The 27,538-nt window shown below is 41.0% G+C and overlaps 10 protein-coding genes across 11 annotated transcripts; 9 read left to right on the top strand and 1 right to left on the bottom strand.

Annotated features, from left to right (window-relative positions):
- The first annotated feature begins 317 nt into the window (after nucleotides 1–317).
- LOC124205591 (ELMO domain-containing protein 3-like) lies at nucleotides 318–2,013 on the top strand. Its single transcript, XM_046603039.1, has 7 exons — nucleotides 318–464; nucleotides 525–625; nucleotides 691–814; nucleotides 878–996; nucleotides 1,067–1,275; nucleotides 1,346–1,473; nucleotides 1,533–2,013. Exons 2-7 carry the CDS (start codon nucleotides 557–559, stop codon nucleotides 1,685–1,687), a joined length of 804 nt encoding a protein of 267 aa, XP_046458995.1. The 5' UTR covers nucleotides 318–464; nucleotides 525–556; the 3' UTR covers nucleotides 1,688–2,013.
- A 348-nt stretch (nucleotides 2,014–2,361) lies between these two features.
- On the top strand, nucleotides 2,362–4,467 carry LOC124205590 (diaminopimelate decarboxylase-like). The gene is made up of 8 exons (XM_046603038.1): nucleotides 2,362–2,500; nucleotides 2,586–2,684; nucleotides 2,753–2,961; nucleotides 3,039–3,261; nucleotides 3,325–3,453; nucleotides 3,527–3,722; nucleotides 3,788–3,939; nucleotides 4,006–4,467. Exons 1-8 carry the CDS (start codon nucleotides 2,408–2,410, stop codon nucleotides 4,258–4,260), a joined length of 1,356 nt encoding a protein of 451 aa, XP_046458994.1. The 5' UTR covers nucleotides 2,362–2,407; the 3' UTR covers nucleotides 4,261–4,467.
- Nucleotides 4,468–4,505: 38 nt separating this feature from the next.
- On the top strand, nucleotides 4,506–7,370 carry LOC124205587. Its single transcript, XM_046603034.1, has 4 exons — nucleotides 4,506–4,625; nucleotides 5,127–6,535; nucleotides 6,626–6,778; nucleotides 6,836–7,370. The coding sequence occupies exons 2-4, from the start codon at nucleotides 5,146–5,148 to the stop codon at nucleotides 7,318–7,320; spliced, it is 2,028 nt and encodes a 675-aa protein (XP_046458990.1). The 5' UTR covers nucleotides 4,506–4,625; nucleotides 5,127–5,145; the 3' UTR covers nucleotides 7,321–7,370.
- A 1,466-nt stretch (nucleotides 7,371–8,836) lies between these two features.
- Nucleotides 8,837–12,543, top strand: LOC124205585 (serine-rich adhesin for platelets-like). Its single transcript, XM_046603033.1, has 12 exons — nucleotides 8,837–9,497; nucleotides 9,565–9,642; nucleotides 9,784–10,122; nucleotides 10,193–10,334; nucleotides 10,416–10,543; nucleotides 10,615–10,770; nucleotides 10,835–10,980; nucleotides 11,052–11,301; nucleotides 11,386–11,493; nucleotides 11,567–11,661; nucleotides 11,732–12,104; nucleotides 12,184–12,543. The coding sequence occupies exons 1-12, from the start codon at nucleotides 9,275–9,277 to the stop codon at nucleotides 12,315–12,317; spliced, it is 2,172 nt and encodes a 723-aa protein (XP_046458989.1). The 5' UTR covers nucleotides 8,837–9,274; the 3' UTR covers nucleotides 12,318–12,543.
- Nucleotides 12,544–13,121: 578 nt separating this feature from the next.
- Nucleotides 13,122–15,460, top strand: LOC124205603. The gene is made up of 9 exons (XM_046603056.1): nucleotides 13,122–13,337; nucleotides 13,405–13,455; nucleotides 13,523–13,834; nucleotides 13,900–14,050; nucleotides 14,109–14,230; nucleotides 14,307–14,438; nucleotides 14,513–14,658; nucleotides 14,739–15,090; nucleotides 15,151–15,460. Exons 1-9 carry the CDS (start codon nucleotides 13,172–13,174, stop codon nucleotides 15,294–15,296), a joined length of 1,578 nt encoding a protein of 525 aa, XP_046459012.1. The 5' UTR covers nucleotides 13,122–13,171; the 3' UTR covers nucleotides 15,297–15,460.
- Nucleotides 15,461–15,901: 441 nt separating this feature from the next.
- Nucleotides 15,902–18,100, top strand: LOC124205605. Of its 2 annotated transcripts, none has more exons than XM_046603058.1 (8): nucleotides 15,902–16,241; nucleotides 16,336–16,488; nucleotides 16,560–16,728; nucleotides 16,794–16,921; nucleotides 17,003–17,137; nucleotides 17,225–17,367; nucleotides 17,479–17,743; nucleotides 17,818–18,100. In XM_046603058.1, exons 1-8 carry the CDS (start codon nucleotides 16,013–16,015, stop codon nucleotides 17,955–17,957), a joined length of 1,362 nt encoding a protein of 453 aa, XP_046459014.1. In that variant the 5' UTR covers nucleotides 15,902–16,012; the 3' UTR covers nucleotides 17,958–18,100. The 2 variants fall into 2 exon arrangements, with proteins under 2 accessions (XP_046459014.1, XP_046459015.1); XM_046603059.1 differs by having other exon boundaries at nucleotides 15,903–16,241; nucleotides 17,821–18,100.
- A 972-nt stretch (nucleotides 18,101–19,072) lies between these two features.
- LOC124205608 lies at nucleotides 19,073–21,226 on the top strand. Its single transcript, XM_046603061.1, has 8 exons — nucleotides 19,073–19,353; nucleotides 19,427–19,579; nucleotides 19,656–19,824; nucleotides 19,923–20,050; nucleotides 20,128–20,262; nucleotides 20,332–20,474; nucleotides 20,562–20,838; nucleotides 20,942–21,226. The coding sequence occupies exons 1-5, from the start codon at nucleotides 19,134–19,136 to the stop codon at nucleotides 20,199–20,201; spliced, it is 744 nt and encodes a 247-aa protein (XP_046459017.1). The 5' UTR covers nucleotides 19,073–19,133; the 3' UTR covers nucleotides 20,202–20,262; nucleotides 20,332–20,474; nucleotides 20,562–20,838; nucleotides 20,942–21,226.
- LOC124203549 lies at nucleotides 20,235–21,090 on the top strand. Its single transcript, XM_046600221.1, has 4 exons — nucleotides 20,235–20,277; nucleotides 20,332–20,474; nucleotides 20,562–20,838; nucleotides 20,942–21,090. Exons 1-4 carry the CDS (start codon nucleotides 20,235–20,237, stop codon nucleotides 21,088–21,090), a joined length of 612 nt encoding a protein of 203 aa, XP_046456177.1.
- Nucleotides 21,227–22,413: 1,187 nt separating the features above from the next.
- On the bottom strand, nucleotides 22,414–23,457 carry LOC124203550 (speckle-type POZ protein-like). Its single transcript, XM_046600222.1, has one exon. The coding sequence runs from the start codon at nucleotides 23,455–23,457 to the stop codon at nucleotides 22,414–22,416; it is 1,044 nt and encodes a 347-aa protein (XP_046456178.1).
- Nucleotides 23,458–24,140: 683 nt separating this feature from the next.
- LOC124205606 lies at nucleotides 24,141–25,665 on the top strand. The gene is made up of 5 exons (XM_046603060.1): nucleotides 24,141–24,250; nucleotides 24,356–24,602; nucleotides 24,665–24,877; nucleotides 24,978–25,186; nucleotides 25,313–25,665. The coding sequence occupies exons 1-5, from the start codon at nucleotides 24,215–24,217 to the stop codon at nucleotides 25,433–25,435; spliced, it is 828 nt and encodes a 275-aa protein (XP_046459016.1). The 5' UTR covers nucleotides 24,141–24,214; the 3' UTR covers nucleotides 25,436–25,665.
- Nucleotides 25,666–27,538: the final 1,873 nt, after the last annotated feature.

Genomic DNA, 27,538 nt, shown 5'->3' on the forward strand with positions numbered 1-27,538 from the left:
TTCTTGTACTCATTACCCTGTCCTTGAAATCAAGGACTATAAACCCCTGCAGTACCAAAATAGTCCATCAACCTTTTTGATTCGACCATCATCAGATTTTTTCAACCACTCATTTTCCGTGACGTGATGCGAAAATAATTGATGCTCTTTCGATTTCGAAAAAAAGTTTGATAAATAAACCAACGAGAGACGAAATAGTTGCTCGTGTGGAGATTGATGACTTTATACTTCCCCTTTATTTCAACATTTATTAAATATTTTTATGGAAAACATCGCTTTTTGCTTTTGGCTTTTTTAAAAATTATTCTTTTGGTTTTTACCGCTAGATGGAACTTGCTCATCACAACAAAAAAATCTTGTCATGGAGTCATAGTCGTTGACGACGGGTGCCAAAAGTGGATCGGGGACAGTTTATTTTATTGAGAGAAAATAACGAATAAGATTCTGCCATATGTTTACACAAGGTTAGTCACTAGTCAACATAGTCCGATATGCATTAGTGTACAGCAGGTGGATTGTTACAGCTGGGCTCTGACAGTACGTTTCCCGCATCGAGATGCCTCAGGTCGCTGATCTAGATAGTGTGTGGAACCATCTGAAAAAGCAAAATATCGACCTTGAAGAGGTATGCGTATTGTTTTCTAAATGATTTCCCATTAATGTTGATGAATTTAATGTTTCCTTTTCAAGGATCCACCACCCCCAGAGAAATATGGTTGGTTATCCGTTTTCTGCAGCCTCTTGCATCCGAAATCCAATTTGCTGCCATCTGAACTTTCTGCCGATAAAACTGTGCTAACCAAGCTTTCAAAGTGTAAAATTTTTCCTTATAATTTTGGATGTTTCACAAAATGAAACTAAAACACTTTCTGTGCAGGCCCATTCAGTCATGAAGACTCTGTCCATGTGCAAATGCTCTACACATTGTTTAACAAATTGACAGGCTTGAAAAGTCCCGCAGCCCTTGGAACTCACTGGGAAATTATTGGATTTCAGGTAAATAAAAACTTGTACCAGAAATTCTTTGAGACATACCCTGAAATAAAATTTTATGTTTGCCCGATAGGGAGCAGATCCAGCTACTGATTTCCGAGGAGTAGGAATCCTAGGCCTTCTGCAACCTTTGGCTGTGTCACTGTCTGTCGAAACTTTGCCTTTCATGTCAAACATTGTGAATCTCTCTCACAACCCTAGTCAAGGATTTCCGTTTATGGTTTTAAGTCTGAATGTCTCCAATATTATTCTAAAAGCATTGAAAGATGGAATATTAGACAAGTATGTGTGTTTTCTGCAGAACAACATCAGTCAATTAGAAATAACCAATTTATTTATTTATTTATTCTAGAATGATACAGGAAAAGGAGACTGTATTAGGAGTTGCCAATTTGTGCTATTCGTCAGTTTTATTTTTCATCTATGACAATTGGAAAAAAGAAAAGCTCACCCTATCAGATTGTGGCCCTATTATGAAAAGTAAGCCATTGTATTTCAAATAAGAATCAGGAACTAATTCTATTTTCTTTTTATCAAAGGAGCTGAAAGTATCTGCAAGAAAGAATTGAGTCAATGCGTCATCAGGTTTGAAAAACACATAGAGGACCTTAAAATCCTCAACCAAACACCTGCTGTCCAGCTGGAACAAGTGCAATTCGATTTCATTAAAGGCACGTCGGCCATGGCATCGTAGCGCCAAAGCCAAAGTGTTGGTCCGTCTGCGGTTGTTATTATTAGTAAGGTTTTTCATTTTTTTGATCGTGTGTCGTAAGGAAAGTGTTTAGGGGATGAGTCAAAATCCCGCTCTCAATTTTTGCTTTTTTATTTGTTTAATTGCCTGAACTGAACTGATATAACTTATTTTACAAATCCCTTTGATAATAATATTTAAAAAATCCAAACACCACTTCAAAAAATGGCGGAATCCGGTGCCCATCAAGGTTAGCTCTCTACAACTTTTATTATGATTTGATAAATGATAACTTTTGTTGTGAAAATACACCTGTACATCAAGTCAAAGTAATTTTATTGCTTTCATTTTTTAATGATTTTATTAGCCTCAGGTTAGGTGGTCGTGAAGTTGGGGTAGGGTAGGAATCTTCAAGCGCCAAATCACCACCTAAGGTAATACTTATTTATTTTTAACGGTTAGTAACACTACAATTTTTAGCAAATTCTTTTTTACCACCCTACCCCTACGTGTATTGTCATTAATAGACACTTTATAGGTGGTTATAGGTAGTTATAGGTGGGACTGCCTCCAAGTACTGAGTTAAATATTCCTTTGGTGGATGAATCAAAACCCCGCTTTCAATTTTGCTTTATTATTTGTTTTGTTGCAGCCTGTACTATCAGTTATTTTACAAATCCTTTTGATAGCAGTGTTTGAAATATCCAAACAACAAAAAAAAACATGGCGAACGCTCAACAGGCTCAGTTGTCTACAGCTTTTTATTACTTGAATGATAACTTTTATTGTGAAAATTCACCTGTACATCAAATCGAAGTAAGTTTACCAGTTATTTAAGTCTGAAACTGTTTTTTTTATATTAGTTCAAATGTTTTTTAAAAATCGAACTGAAATTGTGAAGAACGAGTTGGAGAAAACAAGTGGCTGTGATGATGATGACGACAGATCGGCCACACCGTTGTATATTTACAGTCAAGCGCAACTACACCGAAACATCCAAGTATAGTATATCCTTCTCTTCATTCTTAATTTGAACACATTTAAATAATGAAACGGATTAAATTACAGAGTTACAAAGATGCGATTCAATCAGCTGGAATGAGCGGCCGAATGCACATCTTTTACGCCGTTAAAGCCAACCCAAATCTGCACCTGATGGATTTGGTGAGGAAACAAAATTGCGGAGCTGTTACAGTATCTGGCTACGAGTTGAAGGCAGCTTTGAACACCGGATTTGTTCCTGAAATGATCCTTCTCAACGGCAACGGCAAAGAAATGTAAAAATAACTTTTTTAATATAAAAATAACGTGAATAATTTAAATTGTAAATTACTCTTGCGCATTGTGTGAAAAGGTGGGAGATCCGATTGGCACTGAAGAATGGTTGCATGCTCAACGTCGATTCGTATTTCGACGCTGAAAATATAATCAGCGTTGCTCGGCAGTTGCAAAAGACTGCCCGAGTTCTGATTCGAGTTAATCCTGGGCTGGAGCAGTCCAGCACACCTGTCCATTCCTATTTGAGCACCGCATTGAAGAACAGCAAATTTGGAATCCCTTTGCATCAGTTTGATCAGGTTAAAATAGGCTTAGGTTAAATCGGCTTTCTTAAATAACCGTTTTGCATTTTTCTCTGAAAGGTATTGGAGCTTTTAAGAGCTGAGCATTTCATTCAAGTGGTCGGACTTCACTGTCACGTTGGAAGCACGATTCGTGACGCATCCATTTATTCCAACGTCACTCGTATATTACTGGACATTCGCCAAAAAGTATTTAGTGACGAAATTTTCATTTTATCTGACAAATTTTAACGTAAGAAATTGTTTTTTTTTATTCATTTAGTTAATAACGCAAGAATATGCGCACTTAAAATATCTGGATATTGGCGGTGGTTTGGGAATCGATTATTACCACGGCACCAATCAAGAGCAATCGCCATTGTCGTCGACCAGTGAATTGATTCAAGCAATCGCCTCTTTATTGCCTCCGGATGTGGAAGTGATTATCGAACCCGGAAGGTCTCTGGTGGCCAATACGGGTGATGCGGAAATCAAATTTTCACGATTCTCATTATTCATTTTATGCGTTTTGAAATTAAATTAGGTATTCTGGTGACCAAAGTACTCGGTAACAAGAAGAGTCCCGACGGCGGTAAAAATTTTGTAGTCGTCGATGCTGCCATGAACGACCTGATACGGCCCAGCTTTTACCAAGCTTATCATCACGTGCTACCAGTTCGAAAATCTATTTCATCTGTAATTCAATAATTTTTTAAAAAATTGCAATTGAAATTTAATTGAATAGATGTAACTAATAATTAGGAAGGGACGTATGATATCGTCGGTCCAATTTGCGAGTCCGGCGATTTCCTGGCCGTCGACCGCCGACTGCCGCAAGAGCCTGTCAAAGGTGACTTGATGGCCATTATGGACATCGGAGCTTACGGGATGGCCATGGCTTCCAACTACAATATGAGAGCAAGAGCGGCAGAAGTGCTGGTGGATGGTAACAGCTGGAAGATTATTCGGCGTCGAGAAAACTTCGAATCCCTAGTACAAACTATGACTGCTGATTAGTGTGTCACTAAAATTCAACAAAGGAGTATAAGTAAACCCCCTAAAAAAATGTATTTGCACTTTAATTAATATTTCTTTAGATGGGTGGGATTTGCTTATTAGACCTTGAGGTTTATTGTGTCATAAGGAATGGTGGAATACCTGTAACTTCAAAAGTCACAGCTGACTTGCTAAAAGAATTTGCCAAAATAAAATTATTAAATTATGTTCCGAGACACGTTTGGGCATTGGCGTATGTGCAACTATGTTTAGACGCGGTAAATATATTCCAACTACACAACCACCATTTCGTGAGTCTGCAACCAACGCGCAAGTCAGGATCGCCTTTCCCGTCATACTGAAATAAGATAACATCAGGAGAAATTGTGAGTATATAGAAAATATTTCTATTTTTGGTAGCCATAGCCTATTATCCGTATAATTCAACGTTTATTTGTTTAAAACAATGAATAGTTAGCTATTAATCTTGTTAACTAAAACGCGGGTAATGTTGGAATATTTCCAAACGTTTTATTTAGATTATCGTAGTACTTGTTCTTCATTAATAATTCGCCGTCCCATTATATACTGACAATGTACACCTTTAAAAGCGAAACCGCTCCGTGCAAAAGACTAAATTACTTTATAAAAACGAAAAAGGCCTTTTTGAATCGCGAATCTATTTTTATCTTGTTTGTTAGTTTTTATATTTGTTCATCTCATCAATTCCCGATGCGCAGTATTTGTTGTTTGTTACCTGGCGTTTACTGCACACAATGTGCGCTAGACCAACCGCAGGCAGATTCGCATCACAACGTGTTTTAAAAATACCCCCTTGCTATTTTATTTGACGGCAATCATTTTGCCGATCTGTAATTGTTTACCAGGTTTTTGAATAACGGATATATGATGGTCACTCCGGCGGATGTAGTGCTTCTCCTCCTGATTGGCTCATTAAGAGTTAATGCTGCCGTGACAAGCCAGGATACTTCGCCGCCTTCCTCGTGGGCCAAACTCCAGATATCGCCCAACACGCTCGGCTCCATGGAATTCGGCCATTTCGGCATCGACGTCTACGAGCACGCCAGCAACCACAAAGAATCTACCCCGGAAGATCAGTGCAAAAAATGCAAATATTACTTTGCCCCCATTTCGCTGCTGGATCACACGAGTGCCGTCAGTTTGTTGAACAACGTGACCAACCAGGCAGAGATGCGATTCCGCATCTACTTCTGGAACGCGGAGCTCAAAACAAAAGTCGTTGAATACGTGACAAAAGTGTTGGGGCAGAAAGTCAACGACCACCAGGTGCAACTCATTCCCTTTGAGAACGTTATATTAACCAGCTCGCTGTCCAGCGCCTCTTTCTCCTTGCCGACCGAATGGAAATCGATGAATCATCATCATTTCATTAACTTTAGTCTGTCCTGCCCGGATCTCAAGGATTGCGACCAACTGGCGTCGGAAATGCGCTCCCGTCCGGAGCAGTTCGACCACTTCAAACTGCGTTTCAGCTTGGCGTCGCAGACGTCGCAAACCAGAGAAACGGTCATCCGCATCGAGAGCGTCACTTCCGGAGAGATGGTGAATAGTCTCTTGCAGAAATTCGGCAGACGTAAAGAGGAGGTATACCTGACGGCCAAAGACGCGAATCGGATGCTGGCGGAAACGGCCACCAACATCCGAATCGACTCGTTCGACGACTCGGACGTCGTTGACCCCAATTCCGAAAAGGAAATCTACAAAATCCTCGAAGAATTGCTCATCAGTTCCAGGAAGGAAATCACGAAATTCAACGAGAAAATCTGGCAGTCCGTTTTTTGGAACGACGACAATTATCGACCGGATAAGGCGACGAAAACGTTGAACGAACGGCACAGCAAGATGGACAAGGAAAACCAAAAGAAGCTGGAGGAATCCTATACCGATACCATCAAATTAGCAGTTGCCACGGACGTCAAGACGCTAGCCGTCAAAGTTGCAGCCTCAGTCGATTCGGATTTTTCCCGCCAAGGAGCCAATTCGAACGAGGAGCTGTCGAAACTCTACCAGGAGAGCAAAGATCACGTCGAGTGGGACGGAGTGAAATTCGTGCCCAAGCCAATGAAACTGAGCAGGGTCAACATGGCCAAATTAAACGACAGACAGGCGTTCCAGAATCGCAAAGTGCGCGTCCGCTACACAACGGCCGTCCTGTCGACGGCCATCAATTTGGCCCAGCACCCCGAATTGACCATCACCGACGAATGGCAAAGTCTGAAATCGGAGGTGGCTCATTTGAAAATGGCATTGAACGGTATAAATACGTATTTCTGTTGGTTTTTCAACGTTCAAGCATTTCAATTAATAATAATATGACGTTGTATACTTTGATTCTTTAAAATAGCGAGAATAAGAGAAGACGTTGTGGACATTGGGAGAATTCCCAGTTCCTGTTCGGATCTGCACCAAATCGGACACACGAAAAGCGGACTGTATTCGGTCATGGGAACCAAGACGGTCGAAACGGTTTATTGCAATTTTCTGAGTAACGGCGAAGGTATTTTCCAGTCATCTTCAATTATTCATCAATGTTGAATAAAATGATTCTATTTAGAAAAGCAGAAGTGGATTGGATATAACGACGTCAAATCACATCCGACTTATTTCTACGTCCAGAGGAACACGCCCTTCTTCATTATGAACATTCCGATCCCGTTCCATCTGGAGAAACTGAACGTCGGCAACGCCATGAACTTGAAAACGGGCAAGTTCACGGCGCCTCGAGCGGGGACGTATTATTTCTTTTTCACGGGAGTGGCCCAGTTTCCCAAGTCGCCGACTCTACTGCAGCTCGGCGTATCTCTCTGCCTCAACGGCCATAAAATCGGAATGGGCTGGGTCGAGGAGGCCAACACGGCCAACTTCCAATCGAGCCCTTTGACCATCCAGTCGACAGTCCATTTGCAATCGGGCGATCAGGTTTGGGTCCAGATTTTCGCCATGTCGGCAGGAGTGTCTCTGTTCGAATGCTGCGATTATTATTTCACTTTGTTTTCTGGGTGGGTCTTGCAGGAGGATATTGTTAAATCGCTCAAGTGAATACTATCGTTAATAATGAATCCAACTCGTACAGTTAGCCCTTCTTGTTTTCTAGTGCTAAAACAAAAATTAAAAAAAGAAGAAATGTAACGAAATGAAAACTACCGCAGATATTGTCCCACGATTTATCATTTATATTTGTAGCCTTTGATAGATTGAAATGATACGTCAACTTGATCCAAGGCAGCAGCGGACTGTACATTTCTCAGTGTCAAAATGTGTTGACGGACCCGCAAGTCGACGCTCCCGCCGTGTCCTTTTTCCCACCCATTGGATTCCGTTTCGAGTGGCCATAGAACTGAAGATGTAGATGGGAACCTAGAAGGAACAGCACGGCAGACAAGTGAATTCCAATTTGTCCAAGTCGAAGCTACCGAATTCCAGTCAACGCGACAGTATCATGGGGAAAAAACATCAAGGTCCTCTGGTAGTTCAAAGAACTAAACGTAGAAGTTACACATCAACTTACCAGGTATCAATCGATTATTTTTGTAGTTAATTCTGAGAAATTTCCCGATGAAAAACGGAACAATTAAACTGCTGCGATTTTATTGCGGATACTTAAATTGGGTGGAATTTAAATAAGACTGCTGATCAACAGCTCTGAATTGAATTTTAATTTTAACTCTAGTTCAGACATCCTATAAAAAAGATTATATAATAAGCTGCTAGAAATATGGTTGAAGTCTTCAAATTTGGTCAAATGCGGGTCCATTCACTATGTGTCGATGGGCGAGAATTTCTCCCGAAATACTTACAAAGAGTCTTGCCGCGTGATTTATATAACGTCAAAAAAGAGAGCAATGCTTCGCGTTCCAACGGCCCCCATCGTTTATGCGCGATAGGCTTTTGTTGTACGCGATCTTGACCTTGATGTTGCGCAACCGTCAAGATCGCTGACCCTGTGCAGGTCCCGCGTTACATTCCCGACTGTTGACTCTGACCGGAGCTCTCCTATACGCCTCCTACTATCTTCACTTGTGTCACGAATTTTTTTTCCTCATTTTATCTGTATTTGATCGATTATAAGCTTAGCACGTAGTACAAACCGCAAAGTTCCGTCAATCAACCCTTTCAATAACTGACATTTCTCTGAAATGGTTTTGAATGAATAATATGGTTTTTAATGGTTTTCTGTTTTTCCCTTCTACAATCGAGCGCTTCGATCTTGACACGTCAATCGACGAAGTTCTTTATATATTCAAATGGCAGGATTTGTCGAATGCAAATTGACTGTAGCTGTGTTGCGTCTATCACTCATCGATCAAGCGGCAGTCAGTGTTTTTCGATTGGGTTGTTTACCGACACCGTGTACTGATGCAAAGCCACTGCCATTCTTCTGTCAGAGTGCGCCGAGTGCTTTGGCTGACGTGAGAGGTCGACGAACAAACCACAGCTCGGATCAAATATTGAACAATTCCGTAAATGGTCAAACAAACAGAATCAATTTAAAATCCGGGAATCTTTTACTTTAATTATTTAACGTCAAAATCTTCCTATATTCTGTATTGGAAAAAATAATTGCAGATGCGCTATATTTGTTGTGTCTCAAGGAATATCCGGATTCCGGAAGAGTTTTTCATAAGCTTATTTACCAGCAGATATTAGGTGCGTGGAACTTTCAAGGGCGAATAAGGCGGCGGCTACTGGAGAGCTACCGAAACATTCCGAAAAGGTGAAAGGGTGGGCGCCTACGTGATGTTTCGTGTTCTCGGAAAAAATGTTTGAAACAAGAAGAAAAAACAACTGACACATGCCTCGTACTCGCCGTGTATAGTGTCATCGCTATGCTTTTCTTTTATTCCAGAGATTCTGACTGATTGCTTCGACCAATATAAAAAGGGTCCACCGTGAATCAGTCTGGATCAAACGAAGATCAGCGTTCGGACAAGCTTCTTGTTCTTATTTAGTTTCCTAGACTGCTAGCTGCCAGCTTATTCAACTTGAATTCAAGATGATCAAATCGACCATTGCGCTGCTGATTATTGTCGCTGCTGGAGTCTTCCAGACCACCGGAGCTTGCGACGAAAATCACGACTACATGGATCATCAAGCATCGGCGTTCCGTAACACCCAACCGAGGATCTACGACCCGTACTACCGATATGCCAATACTCCGTTCTTCATTCCGTATTACTACAACTACCCACCGAGTTCCAGAGTCCAAGAGTCATCAGGTATAACACCAAACATTTATTCCATTTGAAATTAAATGAAAAATTGATTTCCATTCATGTCAAACAGATAATTACGAGGCGAGGACACCGTCCGCTGGCAAATTCAATTTTGCCAATCCGTTCAAGAATTCCAATCCACCTAAAAGTAAGTCTTGATTTAATCCGTCTAATTTTGATCGTCTATCGTATAAAAACTAGCATTATTTTCTATGAATGTAGCTTAAATAACTTTGGCTTTCCATCCAAATGGCTTTCTATCAAAAGATTTCATTTCATATTATTATAGGTGATGTGAACGAGGACGAAGCTGAAACCCGCTTTTTCGGCAAGCTGGCCTTAGGTTCTTCCATCCTCAGCAGCACTGGCCTATTCAACAACATGTTCGGGAACAATGCTGCTGCTGCTGCCACGACAGGATACAGTCACGCGTTCAAGCCGTTTTCCCACAAACTAAGCAAATGGATGCCGCTGGTGGCCAACACCGATTTCTCCGGTCTGCTGTCCAAGCTGGACAGTTGCACGGCTCCCAGCCAAGAAGAGGGAATCTGCATTCCGGGATCGGCCTGCTCGCTCTTCGGCGGACGGCCGAGTGGCTCCTGTGGGCTAAAAGACGTTTGCTGCATTAGTAAGTCAAAAATATGTCCTTTCAAATGAATCAACACAATGGCTAAATTTGTTTTGATTGACGCAATCAGATGCGGTTACGACTTGCGGGAGTACAGTCACGCTCAACAACACTTACTGGCAGTCCCCGATGAATTTGCCACCCACCTGTTCTCTCACTATCAAATTAGATCAGACACTTTTGGAACAGTCCCAGGACATCGCCCAAATTCGGTGAATTTATTTTATAAACTCCGTCAAACTTTCTGACAGTTTGAATAAGATTTTTGAATGTTTCAAATTTTTATTTCGCAGCTTGGACTTCATGTCGTTCAGCATCGGACAACCGAACTCTGACGGCACTTGCGCCACTGACGTTTTCAAAGTATCCGGAGCCGACAATTATGTGCCGGACATTTGTGGTGATAACGCTGGACAGCACAGTAAGTTTAATTCGTCCAATAATTAAAGGTGGAATTCAATTCAACAACTGTTTGCATTTAACCTTCCACAGTGTACTTGGACGTGCCTACCCGATCTGCGGGAACGAGTATGACATCACCAGCGTCCAGGGAGATCAATCTCTCGTTCCAGTTAGGCGCCCAGTCATCTGCTTCACGGATGTGGAACATCAAAGTTTCTTTGTTGCCGTCCCGCTCCAAATATCTCGGTATTAATTATGCCACATCTTATTACATCATCCGAACTGTTTTAACTGAATGTGATCCTTGTAGCTCCGCAGGATTGTCTGCAGTACTACACCACTCCCACCGGCAGAGTTCGCTCGTTTAACTGGCAGGACGTCGCTGGCACCGCTACCCGCCAACTCAACAATCAAAATTACAACATTTGCTTCCGGACGGAACTGGTCGACAGACAGGTATAACGATTTCCGGATGTAATTTAGCAAAATTTGTTTCTTTACTTCAACTTTAAATTTTGGAATACCAGAGAGCCACCGAAATGTGCTTGTCGGAATGTCCGGTAAAGAACGGAGGCAAGGCTTTCCTGATTACCAGTCCAACTGCTGCCACGAACCCGGCCGCTATCGCCGCTAATGCGCAGGCTGCCAGCGACGCTGCTAAACTGGCCGCCGCTCAAACGGCCCTCAATTCGGCCCAGACAACATTAACGACGGCCACCACGACTGTGACAAACGCCCAGAATGCCGTGACAGCTGCTACACCGGCCAACTACGCCGGTTAGTTGCTAGTTGCGGAGTTAACGTGCCAATTAATCCGTAATTTTCATCTGTAATGGCTGTAATTATTTAAATTCTTTTCAGATCTACAAGCCGCTCTGGTCACCGCCCAGAACAATCTCAAAACAGCGCAAACTAACCTGATTACAGCCCAGACAGCAGTGGTTAACGCTGGCGTCAATGTTACACCCGGTCGGTAGTTTATTTTATGCTTATAATATTTTAAAATCTTTCAGCCGATTTTGATAACATTTATTTCTATTAGCTCAAGCCCAAGCTGTTATAGACGCTCAAACAGCAGTGACGGCGGCCCAGGCAGCGGTTACTGCAGCTCAAGCCGCTGCAAACCCACCGGCTCTGGTTTGCGCAAATAATGTTTTGTATAATTTAATACATTTAAGTTAATTGATTTTTTTTGTCCTGCGTTAAGGTTGCCGCCCAATCAGCCTTGGCTAGCGCACAATCATCTTACAATTCCGCTCAATCGGCATTCAACACCGCTCAAAGTTCGTTCAACTCCGCCCAATCCGCATACACCACCTCTTCCAGCGCCGCCACCGCTGCCAACAACGCCGCCCAATCTTCCTCTTCTTCCGGCTCAACGTTTACGACAACTACGACGACGTTCGGACGTCAAGATCCGGTGAATGCCGGCTTACCTGCAGGAACTACACTGGCCGTCTGCTATTACGATTACCTGCTGATTGACGGCGGAAGAGACATCACAAATGCCGTGACGGATCGTTACTGCGGTAACAAATTGAATCCATCCAACGGTGCAAGCACTACTGTCCAAGTTTGCAGTAAGTACATAACCACAATTGCATTTAAATTTTTAGTTTAATTGCGACAATAGAGTGAAATGTTTTAAATTCCTTAAAGCACCGATAAGGCCATTCCGGATCACCTACCACACGGACGGTACTGAGGGAGCGGTGGCTGCAGGGACTAACATCCTTCCGGCGCTAGCCGATACAGGAAACACTGGATTCTGTCTCGACTTCCAAGAGCGATAGACGAACGACCGAGTCCAGCATTGGATATGAAAATTGCCTTTTGCATCTTTTTCGAGTGGTCGGTGGTGGAATTTTAGAAAAGTTTTCTTTAGATTTAGTTGTAGCAAAAAAGGTTTTTGGGTCATTTATTAGTTGATTTAGTTCCAGTGCATGATTAGTTATTAGAATTAGCGAATTGAATTGTATGCCTAGAGTAGTGTATTTAAATAAAATTGAATTGGATGGACTTGACTCGAGTTATCTTGAATCCTTGTCGAAATCACGCAAGAAATAAATTTCTCTTTCGAATATTGACACTTTTAAAAAACCCTGGAATGTGAGATGCCAAATCAACAGTATAACCTTGACAACGTCACTATTGGCTGATGCTATTTCAATATCACCTTCAAGGAAAGGACAAACGGTTAGATATTGCTCGCAGCTGACGTTCTTTTATATAGAGCTCTCTCGTCCACCAGCAGCTGAACTACTAGGCTTTGTGGTTTGTAATAGCAGGGGCATTGCGTAAAAATCCTGGATGAATATGGCTTGATCAGCCACTGTCCTCTTTAAAAATGAAGCAACAAAACACTGAATGGACTTGCGACGAGCATTAATGTATGGGAAATATTTATCGTTCCGAGCATTTTATGCTTATGCTTATGGACAGCTACGTTTAATATTTTCCTGTTATTATTCAGGACAAGTTTGTGAAAGAACTCTAAAGATTTTTTGATTCCGAATTCCTGCGTTCACGGAACCCGCGTACGATATGTCCTATTATACTCTGGACTGTATAAAAGACGAGGAGAGATGTTCAACGAAACCCAGTAGACTGAATGACTGTTTGCGAAAGCAGAAGCAGCTAAGAAGAAATGTCGAAATATTTTCAACTCTTTTTAGCAACAACGCTAATAATGTTATTACAGCAGCACAGCCGTGCTTGTGATGAACTTGCGCCATTTAGTCGACAGCAACCGAGTGCTGATTACTTTAATCCGTGGCTTCCTTTCTATTATCGACCCAACGCAATGATTCCCGGTAAATATGAATTTGAGAACAAATTTGTTTCTTATCTAATATTTTATAACGCATTATGTTATGTTAGATTATGCCGAATTCGACACCCCTTTTATCGAAAACTTCTTGATTGACACCGGTGAGAATATTGTTGCGTATTTATTCGAGTGAAGATATTTTTAAAAAATGTGTTTTACTAAAATTAGGTAATAATGTTGATGAAGGAAACAACCAGATGGAAGGACGTTCCATCCTCGGTGATTTGGGTGCCAACTTGATCAACGCCGGGCTCTACAACAACAGATTCACTCCAAGAAACAACTTCAGGCCTTTCGCCAATCTCGCCAATCGAATTCCCTTCTCGTTGAATCCGAATATTTTGAATAATCCACTGGCCAATTTCGACGCCTGTACGGGAACCAGCGACGAATCTGGAATCTGCACTTCCGGATCTTCTTGTACCGTTTTCGGTGGACTTCCCAACGGTTCCTGCACTCTGGGAAGAGTCTGTTGCATCAGTAAGTTGATTGGCCAATTTCTTTGTCAATCTCTTTGAATAACAGATTGGCATTTCCATTTAAAGATAAGGTCACTAAATGTGGCAGCACCGTCACACTGAACAACACGTATTGGCAGTCTCCATCAACAACTACTAGCGCTGCTTCCACCTGCACCTTGACTGTTTCACTGGACACTAAACTCAGGGAGCAAAAGAAACCCGTTTGTCAAATCCGGTAAGTTTATGCCAAATTCTTATGTAAAGCGTCTTTTGATTCATTGTTATCGATACAGTTTGGACTTTGTGTCATTCACAACTGCCCAGCCAACAGCCGGAACTTGTACGGACACTTTCCAAGTTGGCGGAGCATCTACCGTGGTGCCTATCATTTGCGGAGACAACGCCGGACAGCACAGTGAGTATTAACTAAATATTTATAACGTATTTGAACATTGGAAGATTGACCGTTATATTGGTTAATATTATTTAAGTGTACTTTGATGTTCCATCGTCGGCAACAACCCCAACTGATGTCCAGCTCATGTTCAGCTTTGCAGCTGGAACGGTGACGCCTTCGTGGAATATCAAAATCGCGATGCTCCCTTGTGGCGCTACTTACCTTGGTAATTATTTCAACAATAATACGCAATAATAACTCGGAAAATTTAGAAATACTTAAATTTGAATTGATTCGCAGCCCCCAAGGATTGTCTCCAATATTTCACCTCCGCTACGGGCAAAATCAAGTCGTTTAATTGGCAGGACGTCGCCAGCACTGCTACCCGTCAACTCAACAACCAAAAATACAACATTTGCTTCCGGACGGAACTGCTTTCAGGATCGGTTGGTTTTTATTCATTGATTATTTCACCATCGTGAACATTGATTCTAATAATAAGTGAATGATGGCTAACATGAGATAGGAAGCCAACGAAATGTGCGTTTCAGTTTGCTCGGTGAAGAACGGAGGCGACGCCTTCTCCATTACGACGGTACCGGCGTTTCCTCCCGGCAACCTCGATACGAACGCAATCAGTTATGCCGCAACTCTTTCTGCAGTGGGCACAACTATCCACTACAATCCACCGCCAGACACAGTCGTCAATGCAGTCTGCCTTTACGACTATCTGATTATTGCTGGCGCTAGAGACGCCACTGGAATAGAGGCCGACCGTTACTGTGGCAACGCCCTTAATCCGTTTCCCGTAGGAAATGCTTATTATTATTATTACTCTTCCACGGCGGGTGGTTTACCCACAAGTATCCAAGTGTGCAGTAAGTTCATTGTTACACAGATTATAAATTGTGGGCAACTTTTAATTCATTTTTAAATAGCTTCGATTAGGCCATTTAAGCTCACCTATCAGACCGACGGGACCGAAGCGGCCATTGTTTCAGTTCCGGTGAATTCAAATACGCCGATTGCGGCCGCCGCTGATACAGCTAACACCGGATTCTGTATCGACTACCTGGAGCGATAAACAAAGTCTAAAAAAGCCGAACAAACAAATATTATTAAAACTGTTTTCTCTCAACAAATATTCAGTGGGTATTTTTTTAATATTATTTTTTAAATTCAACTAGGATGTCTTCAGTGGTGGTTTGGATAATTTTGGACAATGTAATCAATAAATTTCAACCTATATGAATCAATCTCTACTCTCATTTAAAAAAGTCACAATATAAAAACAATTCGTGACAGTGAAGGTCACATTGAGAGCAATCAATAAGAGCGATCACGCGTTCAACCAGGAAATCGAAAAGAAAAACTTAACGACTCAAGAAATTCCCCTAAATTGCGCGAACAATGAAACTCAGGACTCCCTAACGACAGTTCGTGATAGAAATATTGAAGGCCGCTATAAATATAAAGGTGCTAGCTACATGACATCAAACCTCTTCGAGGCTGAACGGTTAAAAAACAGAGTTTTACACCAAGAAGCAGCAATAAAACTCGCTCAAACCGGCGATCGGGTCCCGTCCCCTTACATAAATAAAATTTCCGCTTTAATCTATTCACAGAAAAATCAAAAGTTCATTCGCACTGCAACATTTTGGCTTCTATAAATATAGGAACACGCAGAGTTTGGATTTCGTTCACAGTAGTCAGTTGCCAGAAGACTGTCAACTGTTGTCTATAATTCTTCTCCTGTTTCGATCCTTTCACACTAAACCGAATTGGCTGAAATTAATTAAAATGCTAACTAATAAAATTTTGGAATCGAGTCTTTTACTGTTCATTTGTTTTCTCCGGTCTGGACGAGCGGACACGGCGATTGTTGTAGAAGTCTCAGATGATGATGAGTCTAAAGATTCAGTCGTCGTGGAAGATGTACCTCAGTATGGATACCCAACTACTCCTTGGCTACCCTATTACTTCTTTTCACCGATGATGCAACCTCAATATTCAGCATCAGGTATCACATGTAAGTGCCGTATATATATAATCAAAATCCCTTTTGGACTAGCACTTTTAACTCCTTGTTCTAACGGATATTTTTGAAACATAATTTGCATCAGCTTTGAGTAGAAACTGGGGCACTGTGTTCGTGCCGTTCACAAGCTGCACGTCACCCAACAAAGAAACTGGAATTTGTGAAGAAAGCGGCGCTTGTATCAGACTCGGAGGCAGAGCTTCTGGTTCCTGTGCTAACGGCCGTGTCTGCTGCATTAGTAAATATAACCGGAATATGATTTTTATCATTAATAGTTACTCGGGTGATTTAACACATTGTGCCAATTAGATATCGTCACCAACACTTGCGACGAGACGGATCGAAAGGTCATCACCGTCGACAACACTTACTGGCAATCTCCAACGACTGGCATAACCTCTTTCGTTTCCTCCTGTGGTATAACGGTTAAACTGGACGCCAAATTGCCGGAACAAGGAAAGGCCGTTTGTCAAGTCCGGTGAGTTTATCAGTAAACACACTATGTAACAATATCCATTTCACGGTAGAGATTTTTGTGTGTAGGTTAAATTTTGTTCTGTTTACCATCGCCCAACCGGACGCGGAGTCAGTTTGTATCACCGATACTTTTGATGTAGCTGGAGCCTCGAACAGAGTCCCCACTATTTGCGGAGACAACGAAGGCCAACATAGTAAAATCTTTATTTCATGTGTTGTTCTCCATAATAATTTAGATGTTACAACGTTCTCAGTTCCGAATTAATATCTTTTAGTGTATTTGAATGTGCCTTCATCGTCCACTTCTCCTACCGACTTGCAATTCTCCTTCAATTTCGGGACGAATTCAAATCCTGTACGCGCCTGGAACATTTTAATTTCCATGATCCCTTGCGACTCGGCAAATCTCGGTGAGTATTCATACCGGATGAATTTACCAAATACAAATTAGATTTTTATTGACGTGTGGTTCGCTGTTTATCTATTTTGACCTGCAGCACCCATGGATTGTCTCCAGTATTTCACCGGCCGCACGGGAACTGTCAAATCGTTCAACTGGCGTGATGTCACCGGAACGGCCACTCGTCAGTTGGCCAATCAAGACTACAGCATCTGCTTTCGAACGGCGCCAGGTTTTGCTGTGAGTTATTTTAGTCAAAGATTATTTTAAATATTGAAGAATTTCGGCGTTGAAAATAAGCCAAAATATTTCTGGACGAATTGAACGGAATTGAATTTCAAATTTTTGTAGAAGACTTTATGTGTGACCCCGTGCACGGTGACATCAACTCAAAAGCCGTTCAGCCTCAGCTTAGCAAGATCTGTTCAACCTCAAGTTGGACAAAGGATCGATGTGAGTCAATTTCTGTCGACGAACTGCAACAACGACTTCCTGGTCATTCCAGGCGCTTACAATACTGGAAATCCACCGATAGAGACAGACATGACATTCGATCGCTTCTGCGGGGAGAGACTCAATGCTCTGCCAGGAAAAGGTGTCTCAACAACAGTTTGCAGTAAGTTATTGATTGCATTGAAGCTTATTATTTTGGTGCTTGTCCGCTAAAAATGAAAATTTTTTGTTTTCCAACAGCCACTGCGACCCCATTCAGACTTCTGTACCGCACCAATAGCGATGAAACGTTAACTGCAACTATAGATACTGCTGGTCCAAACGCTGTTCCTATCGCCGGAAACCGTGGATTCTGTCTCAACTTCCGCAATCAATAATTTATTCAATCGTCCAGCTAGATATGTCGATGCCATTCACATGATTTATTGATCTTTATATGGAATTAGATTTGAGGTGACGGCTCTCTTTTCTATGTAGCTATATGGTTATTTGGGATTCAATAAACAGTTTTATACTATGAGTCTATGAACTGTGCAAGGCTATTATCTTCTCATACTATATAGAATTGCTTCGATCCTGCCGAATATAGCCTTCCGGGTCGGAATAAATTTAGCCAACAATTTGCAAATTTGATCAAAGTAGAGGATAACCAAATGAAAGCTTTTGATATAAGTTTGGCAAATATAGAAAAAGCAACAATAACTGTTCCGCTGCAGTTTTACAAATGACATCGTTCTATATAGTATAGGTATAGATTCGAACGGATTCGAATTATGAAGTTGCAATATTATGAATTGCTATAAATGCAGACTTAACTCTATACTTAAAGGAGATTGTCCTTGCAACATGCTCATTTCAAGTTCATTGAAAACACACAACTAATAAAATCGACAATATAATGAAGGAAAATCGGGAAAGTTCTCAGTAACCTGATATTTGTGACACGTCAATTATTTTTCTTTGTTGAGATTAACACGTCACTCTGTATCCTGGAAATATATTTTTTTAACGCCTGTTCAAAACACCACGCTATCTTATCTGAAGAGTCAAAACAATTGTCTTGTGTTCGTGAAGTTTGGCATTGATTTTTTGGCCCCGTCGAATGTCGCACTGTAATAAAAATCCGTGAGCGCGTGATTGACATTGAAAAAATGCTGTGTTGCCATGGGACACACGGGAAAATTCCCCGTCACACCGTCCGTCAGGCACCTGCGACAACAAAGCTGCTATAGTATAAGCGTAGCGTTTTACACAAGTTGCGGCCATAAAATGTTAACATTTTTTAAAAGCCGTATAATAATTTAGTAATATGTCCTGTAGAAACCGGCTGTATGTAGTCGTCTCCATAATATAATATAAAATCGCCTTTGAAGAGTACTAATGTATGTAGAAGAACAGAAAAAAAAGTTCATTCGCACCACAACACTTGATGGCTTATGTATATAAAGAGACGCGCGTCTCTGCTTGGAATATTCATTCAGTTCCAAGGGACTGCTTGGTCAGCTTTTTCAATTGTTTGGGTCTTTTCTCGGCTCTAATCCATATAAAGAAAAATGTCCCACGTCAACGTTTTCATTCTAGGTCTTTTTCTGGTGATTTCTCAGCATGTCCGAGCAAGCACTTGCGACTCTGAGAGCGTCGAGGATTCGCCAAATATTAATGCGCCGGAAAATTCGATGGTTTTAGAAGATTCACCTCGACTCCCTACTAATAATCCCTGGCTACCGTACTACTACTACACAACACCAATGGCGCCTCAATTTGCAATACCAGGTATTATTTATTATTTGCGTCATTATTGTCATTATTATATACGTCTAATCCAAATCTTTGAACTGTAAAACAGCAGTGAGCACGAAGGTCACTCCAGCGTTCGTTCCGTTCACAAGCTGCACGTCACCCAATAACGAAACGGGCATTTGTGCAGATAGCATCGCGTGTAATAGATACGGTGGACGAGCCAGTGGGTCTTGTCTTGGAGGTCGCGTTTGTTGCATCAGTGAGTATTATTCTTCACGATTTTCAAAGCGTTAAATGTGAAATGATTTATTTACTCACCGTACAACTTATAAAAGATATTGTTAGCAACACCTGCGGCGAATCAGATCCAAAGATTATCACCATCGACAACACTTATTGGCTATCGCCTTCAATGGGCATCGGTTCTTCCACCAGCAGTTGCAGCGTTACGATTAAGTTGAACGCCAAATTGCCTGAACAAGGAAAAGCCGTTTGTCAAGTCCGGTGAGTTTATTATCAGTAGGCCTACAGTACATATCAGAAAACATGGCAATTTACTGAGTAAAAAAAATGTGCTTATATTTACAATTTTCGTTGTGTAGGTTGAATTTTATAATGTTTTCCATCGGTCAGCCGGACACGGAGTCAGTTTGTAGCACCGACACGTTCGAAGTGTTGGGAGCTTCCAACAGAATCCCCACCATATGCGGAGACAACGAAGGACAACACAGTAAATTCTTTTTAAAAATCTTCATGTTCCGACAGATGCAAAACAACGTTACTGAATTCGAAATCGATCTTTTATAGTGTACCTAAATGTGCCTCCATCGTCCACCTCTCCTACCGACTTGCAATTGACAGTCACTTTTGGCGCTAATTGAAATTCTTTGCGTGGATGGAATGTTCTCATTTCCATGATTCCTTGCGACTCCGCTAACCTCGGCAAGCATTTTACACGTATAATATTATTATAAATCAAATAGATGTTATTGACCTATATTTCACATGCAGCACCAACGGATTGCCTTCAGTATTTCACCGCCCGTGTGGGAATGGTAAAATCGTTCAACTGGCGTGATGTTGCCGGAACAGCCACTCGCCAGTTGGCCAATCAAGATTACAGCATCTGCTTCCGCACAACACCAGGAGTTACGGTAAGCCAATAACAAGCTTTTATAATACATTATGAAATAATGCTATTATGAAACATATACAACGTTTTAAATTTCTTAATTTTGTAGAAAACTTTGTGTATGACTCCATGTACGGTGACAGCAACTGGATCTAAAGCCTTTAGTGTTAGCACAGCGATGACAACTCCGACCGCCGATGCAGTTGCAGCTGTTAAGAGGGACGTGAGCCAGTTGTCATCTCTCAACTGCAACAACGGCTTCCTCATCATCCCAGAGGGATACAACATTGGGAATCCTACCGCCGTGCTCAACATGGCCTTCGATCGCTACTGCGGAGAAAAGCTCAATGCGCTGCCAGCGAACGCTGTCTCTACCACCGTCTGCAGTAAGTTTCAAAAGTTAGACAAATATTTTCGGTGTCATGAATCATGACACCGAATCATGACTCATGATAATCAAACAATTTAATTCAATTGAAACAAATCTAGCCACTGCGACACCTTTCCGGCTGATCTACCATACCAATGGTGACGAAACGACAACTGCTACGGTAGATGCCCTTCCTGTCAATGGAGTTGCCGTTACTATTCCTACTAATGGAAACAGAGGATTCTGCCTCAATTTTAAGAATTCATAATTCTCAATACAAGGGATGTGTATTCTATACGTATCTACTTAATCGTGCGATTGGTCTTTTATTAGGTGATGGATGGTTCCTTTTTTAATGAGATTTACGCGGATTTACGTTCATATGCGTCCCTGGATATTGGATAATAAACGGTTTTACAAAATGAATGCTGAGCTTTTTGAAATTCTTGGGGAAAAAGGATGCCCCGTTAAATGAGTGATGAGAAATCGTGTGTTTTTCTTGCGCTTTATCTTGCAAGATCTTTCACACTTCGAATGGGTTGGAACCATTAACTCAGGAGGGACTTATGATTACCTAATAAAAGATAGATAGTTAGATAAAGTAAGAGTGAATTATTAACGATTTTTAAGTACCTGATTACGTTCTTCGCCTACCTACTCGCTAGCGCTTCCGATAGCGATATTAGCGGCGATAAACTTAAATGTAGTGCTAAAATATCGCCGGTTAATTCTAAATTAGTCTATCGGAAACACTAGCGTAGCACTAGCATAAGCAATTTATATCGTCATTTAAAATTCATTGAAGATGTGTTTTCACTTCCTGGAAGATTTTCTATTAACCCTTATTTCTATTTCTTTTCCTTCATGCATGTCTGAATAGATTCATTGATTTTAAAGACTTGAAATAGTGTATTGAACATCGATTAACATATCCTGTAACAGGGAAACCCTTGAAATTTGTAAAACAATCAGAATCGTCATTTCAAATTCATTGAAGTGGTGATTTTCAGTACATGGAATATTTTCTATCAACTCTTATTTCTATTTCTTTTCCTTCATGAGTGTCTTAATAGATTCATTGATTTTAAAGACTTTAAATAGTGTATTGGACATCAAATTAACATATCGTCTAACAAGAAATTTGTTTAAACTTGTAAAACAATTGATATCGTCATTTCAAATTCATTGAAGTGGTGATTTTCAGTTCATGGAAGATTTTCTATCAAATCTTATTTCTATTTCTTTTCCTTCATGAGTGTCTTAATAGATTTATTGATTTTAAAGACTTGAAATAGTGTATTGGACATTGATTAACATATCGTCTAAAAAGAAATTTGTTTAAACTTGCAAAACAATTGATATCGTCATTTCAAATTCATTGAAGTTGTGTTTTCACTTCCTGGAAGATTTTCTATCAACTCTTATTTCTATTTTCAACAATGAGGAGGAGGAGTTTGACGAGGAGGAGGTTGAGGAGGAGAAGGTTGAGGAGGAGGAGTTTGAGGAGGAGAAGGTTGAGGAGGAGGATTTTGAGGAGGAGAAGGTTGAGTAGGAGGAGGAATATTTTGTTATTTCAAAATGATTTCAACGTTTACTTACTCGGATAACGGCGGAAGTACTCGATGGCATATTTCTTCAGGTGCTCCGCTGGATGGTGGGCGGTGAGCCACAGCAAATTGAGACAATTCTTGTCGGACATTTGGCGAATCAAATGAGTTTCACACCGAGTTTTCAAGTGGTCCAGCAAATATTTGTCGGCAGTGGCCAAAAGCCCCGGTGCCATAACGTCCATTGCTGTTGATTGTGGCGAGCCAGTGTACAAGTAACGAAGAACTTCTTGAAAGACATCGGGATCGACGTCCTCCACTTCCACCTCGCCGGATATCAACTCTTTGGTCGGGTGAAGGAACATGGCTGCAAACACGGGACTCCTCATGGCCAAAATGTTCTTGTGGGCTGTTAATTTTCGGCCACGGATGTTGAAAGTGACATCACTTAACGTCATTTTTTCAAATAGTTCTTCGAGTTGATGGAGGATCAGAATAAGATCCTGATCGTCGTCTATGATAGCTGTTTTATGAAGATATTTCTCGGTTGCTGTAGCTTTTCCCTTTAGTACATTTCTTTTCAGAGATCTGAATTTGCAGTTAATGGTGATATTTCCATTAACAAAATCCCCAGACTCGAGCAAGGTTGTTTTGCTAACCTTAAACACTGTTACAGGGGATCTACTGTCTTTCGGAATACTGGTTGTGTTCTGGAATATTGTCTTGCATTTCTCATTGGAAATGGCGAGTTCCACTTTGATCGGAGGTGTTGTGGATGGGACAATTATGCCCCATGATGCATTTTCCAAGACACATTCAATGGTTTCACACTGTTGAAAATGCAGCTCTATTTCAACATTGGAATGCGTATCCAAATTTATACTCAGTTTGTGATTATTAGAAAACTCAGCCGACGCCAATGGTTCCCATGCATTTTCAAAAAACGCCAATCGTTCAATCGTCCATTCGAAATCGAATTCCTCAACTTCACTTTTCGTTTGGCACCAAAAAGATGTCGACGCTAATGAAATGGCCGGTAGTTCCGATGCCGTTGAAAGGGCAGCGTTAGCAATTTCTTGTGTCTCCATTTCAAATACAAGACGCCCAAAAAATTCAAAATGAAACTGTTCAGATTTTCGATAAGGAACAACGAAAATAAGAACAACTCTACTCAACTAGGAAATCCAGCAACTGATGGCCCCATCCATCAGGCCACTGCTAATAACTTCGAACAGGAATCGACGATGCGTCGTTTTGGGCCTATACTAAGAATTTTAAGAATAAAGCAGTTTCTGAGAAAATAAACGTTCGTTGTCAAGGCTCAAAAAGGTCATAACAATGTTGGTAATACGCAATTGTTTGTCAATAAGTTTCTATATGGCCAATGACGTTTGTACAGTACGCTTCACATATTTCGAAAATGTCTCATCTCTAAAAAATAACAAACATGCATGTGTTATGAGAACATGGAAGTCCAAGGTTACAAGAATTCCACTTAATATCAAGATAGTTGTCAATGTCCGATGCTGCGGAATCCTGTCGGCAAACGGCCAAAGTCTCTCAAATTGACAAAAGATGTCCAAATCCCACAATCGTAAAAAACCATAAATTAATTAAACTGTCTTATTGCCATCCTTTTGTTAGATGTCTGGGAAGAGAATTTTTATTGTTTTTTATTGACATGCGCGGATCTTATGTTGTGTGTGAATTCCCGCAAGTCTCCGCATCTCCGTTGTGTGTGGTTGGACCTATAAATATCGAACGAATTCATCTCGTCAGTTATCCCACTGCAGCTGCCGACTTGAACGCTTCTTACACGCTCCTTGTCCCGAAAGAATTATCAAGATGACCAAATCCTCTGCATCCATGTCTTTTTTAATGGTAATTATATCTCCGAATTATTTTCTTACATTTCAAATAGTTTAAAATCAACTTAGCCAAGCCTTATTGTTATACGTGTATATTGTTCATGTTCGTTATTGATAGATTGCAATGGTCTGTTGCTTCCTTATGGCCACTACGGCCCAAGGGACAATTAGTCCTTGGCTAAATAGGCCCCAGCAATTTAATCGTTTCTTCCTGGCCCGTCCATTGCCATCTGAGAACAATTTCCAACTTGATAACGATTATAACGGTCGCCTTTTGGAGGAAATACCAACGGAAATGGTGAGCAACGGCCCAGAAGCTAGAGCGCCCGGTAGATTCAATAGACCCAGTGCCTATTCCTCATCAGGTATAATCAGAAATAATAACAAATCTAATTAACTAAATTGACATAATTTTCAATTTATAAAGGCGATTCCAGCTCATCTGGAGAAAGAACTTTTCAGACGTTCGCCAACCTTTTTGCTTCGAGGCAACTGTGTCCAGCCTGTCCCGGTTGCCCGTCATGTCCCAGTTGTCCAGCGTGCCCTTCGCCAACATGTCCGGTATGCCAGGCGTGCCCTACGTGCCCAGTTGTCCCGGTGATTCCAGCCCAATCAATTACTTTATCCCCGGCCGTTGGAGGTAATATTTAACAATCTCAAATTCTTTAGTTTCGTTTATTATTTTTCTTTCTCAATTTTGAAAGAATATTGTTTCTTATAAATGCCTTTGTGCGATTTAGAATGTTTTGCCACTACCATTTTGTCAACCGCTTCCGCGGCACCTTGTTCGCGTGTATCGGCAGCTCCCAGAGGAACTATTGACGTCACATTTTCCGATACGGGTAACTGGCAAACGGCTACCATTGGAATCGTCGCCGTCGCACCCAATACTCAAATCCAATTGACTTGCACAGCCATTCCGATAGGCACTAGCGCGGTGGCAAAAACGGTAAAATGATTGTCTAATTCAAAATCAAATTGAACTGCATTTTTCAATTGAAATGTCTTAGCTTAACATTCATTTTCACGAATAACTTTTTTTATAATCGAATTATTTTAAACTGCGTTTTTATAGCAAGTCGGTGCCATAACAGCGAACGTCCCGATAACATCGAATGGATATTTGCAAATTTTTGCAACTGGTGCTGGCTCCCCAGCTACTGCAATCAAGTTGACCTGCTCATGGATCTCGTCTTAGCTTCGTTTGGATAAGACGTAATTTTACACCATCTGCATTGCCTTGGTTTTGCCATGAATCAATTGGAAGTGAGCCCTGCATCTAATTATATATTTTCCAAGTCTTTGCGGTTTTATTCTGTTTAAGTTATAGTCTGGGAATGCCATCTGTGCTGTGCTTATCTACATTTTCTTGAGACTTTAGTGGTTGTCTGTTTCCTTTTAGAATTAAAATACACTGTACGCCGAATAGCACTCTTCACCAAATTTTTTCAAAGTTATACAAATTCCACTATTACCAATTTAGAATTGTCAATGTCCGATGCAGAATCCTATGGCCGGCAAACTGCCAAAGTCTCTATCCAATTGACAAAAGAATAAAGATGTCCAAATCCCACAATCGTAAAAAAAAACATGAACTAATTAAACCAAATCGTCTGCATCCGTGTCTTCTTTAATGGTTATTTATATCTCCGACTTATTTTCTTATACCACAAAATATTATGAATGTTCGTTATTGATATATAGATGGCAACAGCCTGTTGTTTCCTTATGGCCACTACGGCCCAAGGGACAATTAGTCCTTGGCTCAATAGACCCCAGCAATTCAATCGTTTCTTCCTGGCCCACCCATGCCCATTGCCGTCTGAGAACAATTTGCATCTTCCAAAAAGCCAACGACAGTCGATTTAAGTCCAATTTTTATTATAGTATGTTGTAGCTAGATAAGGTCCAATATTATACGCGTCACAATTCGCTCGAGTCTAATCAGCATTTTGGGAATATTGATAACAGTTAAAATGAAAGCAATACGCTATTTTAAGGTGTTTTCGAGAGAACCTTTCACTTTCATTACTCATTGTTGTAATGTGTTCATGAAGTTGACCAACTTCTCAAGTGGGATTCGAACCCGCAGACTTAAGTTTCGTATGCCAACGCCTTGTGCATTAGGCCACAGATATATAGACTGACATTTAAAATCGCAAAAATTGTATCGCCACCAAGAACCCCAAGGCGCCTATATACTGATTCCATTTAATTCACGTTGAGACGTGCAACCTTAGCGCAATGGTTAGAGCACACTGTATCCCACCAAATTGTCCCGTGTTCAATTCTCGGTCCCTCCAAATTGTGTAATGCTCCTCATCAACTGTCTGTACTACTAATAATCTAACTGCTAACTCAACCACTAACTACAATAACAATCTAACTACTAACTCCTAACTACTCACGCAACTACTAATCTCTCTACGTGTCAATTTACTTCTAAACTCACCTCCCGATCTGTTAGGCGTCCTGTTGCTATAAAGGACGTCTATCTATAAAGATCGTTACCCATATAACCCTGGTATTCCTGACTGGCTGGCACACGCTCTGAAGTTGTGTCCTTAAGTTCGTACGATTAGCCCCTGAGGGTCATCGACGGTTGCCGTTCACTCGGTAGCACTAGATGGCACAATTACGGCCCAGTATGCAGCCAATGAAGTAAGAGCGTGGCCCCTGGTCAGATACCACTCCCAGAACCTTCCCTTTTGGCAATTTAATAAAATTAAATTGCATAAAATGAATGTATTTGTTGCCACCTTTTTCATTTCCGTTTCTTCATAATGGACGGAAGGATTTTCCGAATCCCCATCGGAAATCTCGAGTATAGTTTGGCATTTCTTATAAAATATGCGCTGTCCATTATCTCTTGTCCGGTATGTTGGAAGTTGCAGTCCTTAATTCCAGGAATGAATAATAATGGACAAAAGTCATTTATACACCATGTCTTGTCATGCCTTTATTCAATGATAATTTGGGAAATGAAATTTTTTCGTCCAGTTGAAAACGCAAATTCTATAAACGGTGTGAATTACATTATTCTATTTATGGGTTTCAAAAGAAGAGCGCAGTAGCGCGGGGATTCCCGCAAGCCTCCGCTGTGTACCGGCCTGTAGTATAAATATCGGACAGTCTGCATGTATCTCATCAGTCATCACAACTGCACAATTGCCGGCCTGTAGCGCATCTTGTCCAGAGTTAATTCTATTTAGTAAAACTCCCGAAAAGTCTTATCAATTTTTCATCATGTCTGTTTTGGTAATTATATTATTTTTGTCTAATTTTTCATTCAGAATTTAAT

This window comes from Daphnia pulex, chromosome 10 (assembly GCF_021134715.1).
Source record: "Daphnia pulex isolate KAP4 chromosome 10, ASM2113471v1".
NCBI lineage: Eukaryota > Metazoa > Arthropoda > Branchiopoda > Diplostraca > Daphniidae > Daphnia > Daphnia pulex.

Coding starts and splice junctions, on each gene's coding strand:
- LOC124205608 (XM_046603061.1), top strand. CDS start 19,134: ATGTCCCACGTCAACGTTTTCATTCTAGGTCTTTTTCTGGTGATTTCT. Junction 19,354..19,426: donor GCCTCAATTTGCAATACCAG/GTATTATTTATT, acceptor ACTGTAAAACAG/CAGTGAGCACGAAGGTCACT. Junction 20,051..20,127: donor AGACAACGAAGGACAACACA/GTAAATTCTTTT, acceptor GATCTTTTATAG/TGTACCTAAATGTGCCTCCA.
- LOC124205585 (XM_046603033.1), top strand. CDS start 9,275: ATGATCAAATCGACCATTGCGCTGCTGATTATTGTCGCTGCTGGAGTC. Junction 9,643..9,783: donor GAATTCCAATCCACCTAAAA/GTAAGTCTTGAT, acceptor ATATTATTATAG/GTGATGTGAACGAGGACGAA. Junction 10,335..10,415: donor CAGGACATCGCCCAAATTCG/GTGAATTTATTT, acceptor TTTATTTCGCAG/CTTGGACTTCATGTCGTTCA.
- LOC124205591 (XM_046603039.1), top strand. CDS start 557: ATGCCTCAGGTCGCTGATCTAGATAGTGTGTGGAACCATCTGAAAAAG. Junction 997..1,066: donor GGGAAATTATTGGATTTCAG/GTAAATAAAAAC, acceptor TTTGCCCGATAG/GGAGCAGATCCAGCTACTGA. Junction 1,276..1,345: donor AAAGATGGAATATTAGACAA/GTATGTGTGTTT, acceptor TATTTATTCTAG/AATGATACAGGAAAAGGAGA.
- LOC124203549 (XM_046600221.1), top strand. CDS start 20,235: ATGATTCCTTGCGACTCCGCTAACCTCGGCAAGCATTTTACAC. Junction 20,278..20,331: donor CCTCGGCAAGCATTTTACAC/GTATAATATTAT, acceptor TTTCACATGCAG/CACCAACGGATTGCCTTCAG. Junction 20,839..20,941: donor TGTCTCTACCACCGTCTGCA/GTAAGTTTCAAA, acceptor AAACAAATCTAG/CCACTGCGACACCTTTCCGG.
- LOC124203550 (XM_046600222.1), bottom strand. CDS start 23,457: ATGGAGACACAAGAAATTGCTAACGCTGCCCTTTCAACGGCATCGGAA.
- LOC124205606 (XM_046603060.1), top strand. CDS start 24,215: ATGACCAAATCCTCTGCATCCATGTCTTTTTTAATG. Junction 24,878..24,977: donor TTTATCCCCGGCCGTTGGAG/GTAATATTTAAC, acceptor TGTGCGATTTAG/AATGTTTTGCCACTACCATT. Junction 25,187..25,312: donor CTAGCGCGGTGGCAAAAACG/GTAAAATGATTG, acceptor GCGTTTTTATAG/CAAGTCGGTGCCATAACAGC.
- LOC124205587 (XM_046603034.1), top strand. CDS start 5,146: ATGATGGTCACTCCGGCGGATGTAGTGCTTCTCCTCCTGATTGGCTCA. Junction 6,536..6,625: donor TTTGAAAATGGCATTGAACG/GTATAAATACGT, acceptor TCTTTAAAATAG/CGAGAATAAGAGAAGACGTT. Junction 6,779..6,835: donor TTTTCTGAGTAACGGCGAAG/GTATTTTCCAGT, acceptor GATTCTATTTAG/AAAAGCAGAAGTGGATTGGA.
- LOC124205603 (XM_046603056.1), top strand. CDS start 13,172: ATGTCGAAATATTTTCAACTCTTTTTAGCAACAACGCTAATAATGTTA. Junction 14,051..14,108: donor AAACCCGTTTGTCAAATCCG/GTAAGTTTATGC, acceptor TTATCGATACAG/TTTGGACTTTGTGTCATTCA. Junction 14,231..14,306: donor AGACAACGCCGGACAGCACA/GTGAGTATTAAC, acceptor ATATTATTTAAG/TGTACTTTGATGTTCCATCG.
- LOC124205590 (XM_046603038.1), top strand. CDS start 2,408: ATGGCGAACGCTCAACAGGCTCAGTTGTCTACAGCTTTTTATTACTTG. Junction 3,454..3,526: donor TACTGGACATTCGCCAAAAA/GTATTTAGTGAC, acceptor TTATTCATTTAG/TTAATAACGCAAGAATATGC. Junction 3,940..4,005: donor TTCGAAAATCTATTTCATCT/GTAATTCAATAA, acceptor ACTAATAATTAG/GAAGGGACGTATGATATCGT.
- LOC124205605 (XM_046603058.1), top strand. CDS start 16,013: ATGCTAACTAATAAAATTTTGGAATCGAGTCTTTTACTGTTCATTTGT. Junction 16,729..16,793: donor AAGGCCGTTTGTCAAGTCCG/GTGAGTTTATCA, acceptor TTTTGTGTGTAG/GTTAAATTTTGTTCTGTTTA. Junction 16,922..17,002: donor AGACAACGAAGGCCAACATA/GTAAAATCTTTA, acceptor AATATCTTTTAG/TGTATTTGAATGTGCCTTCA.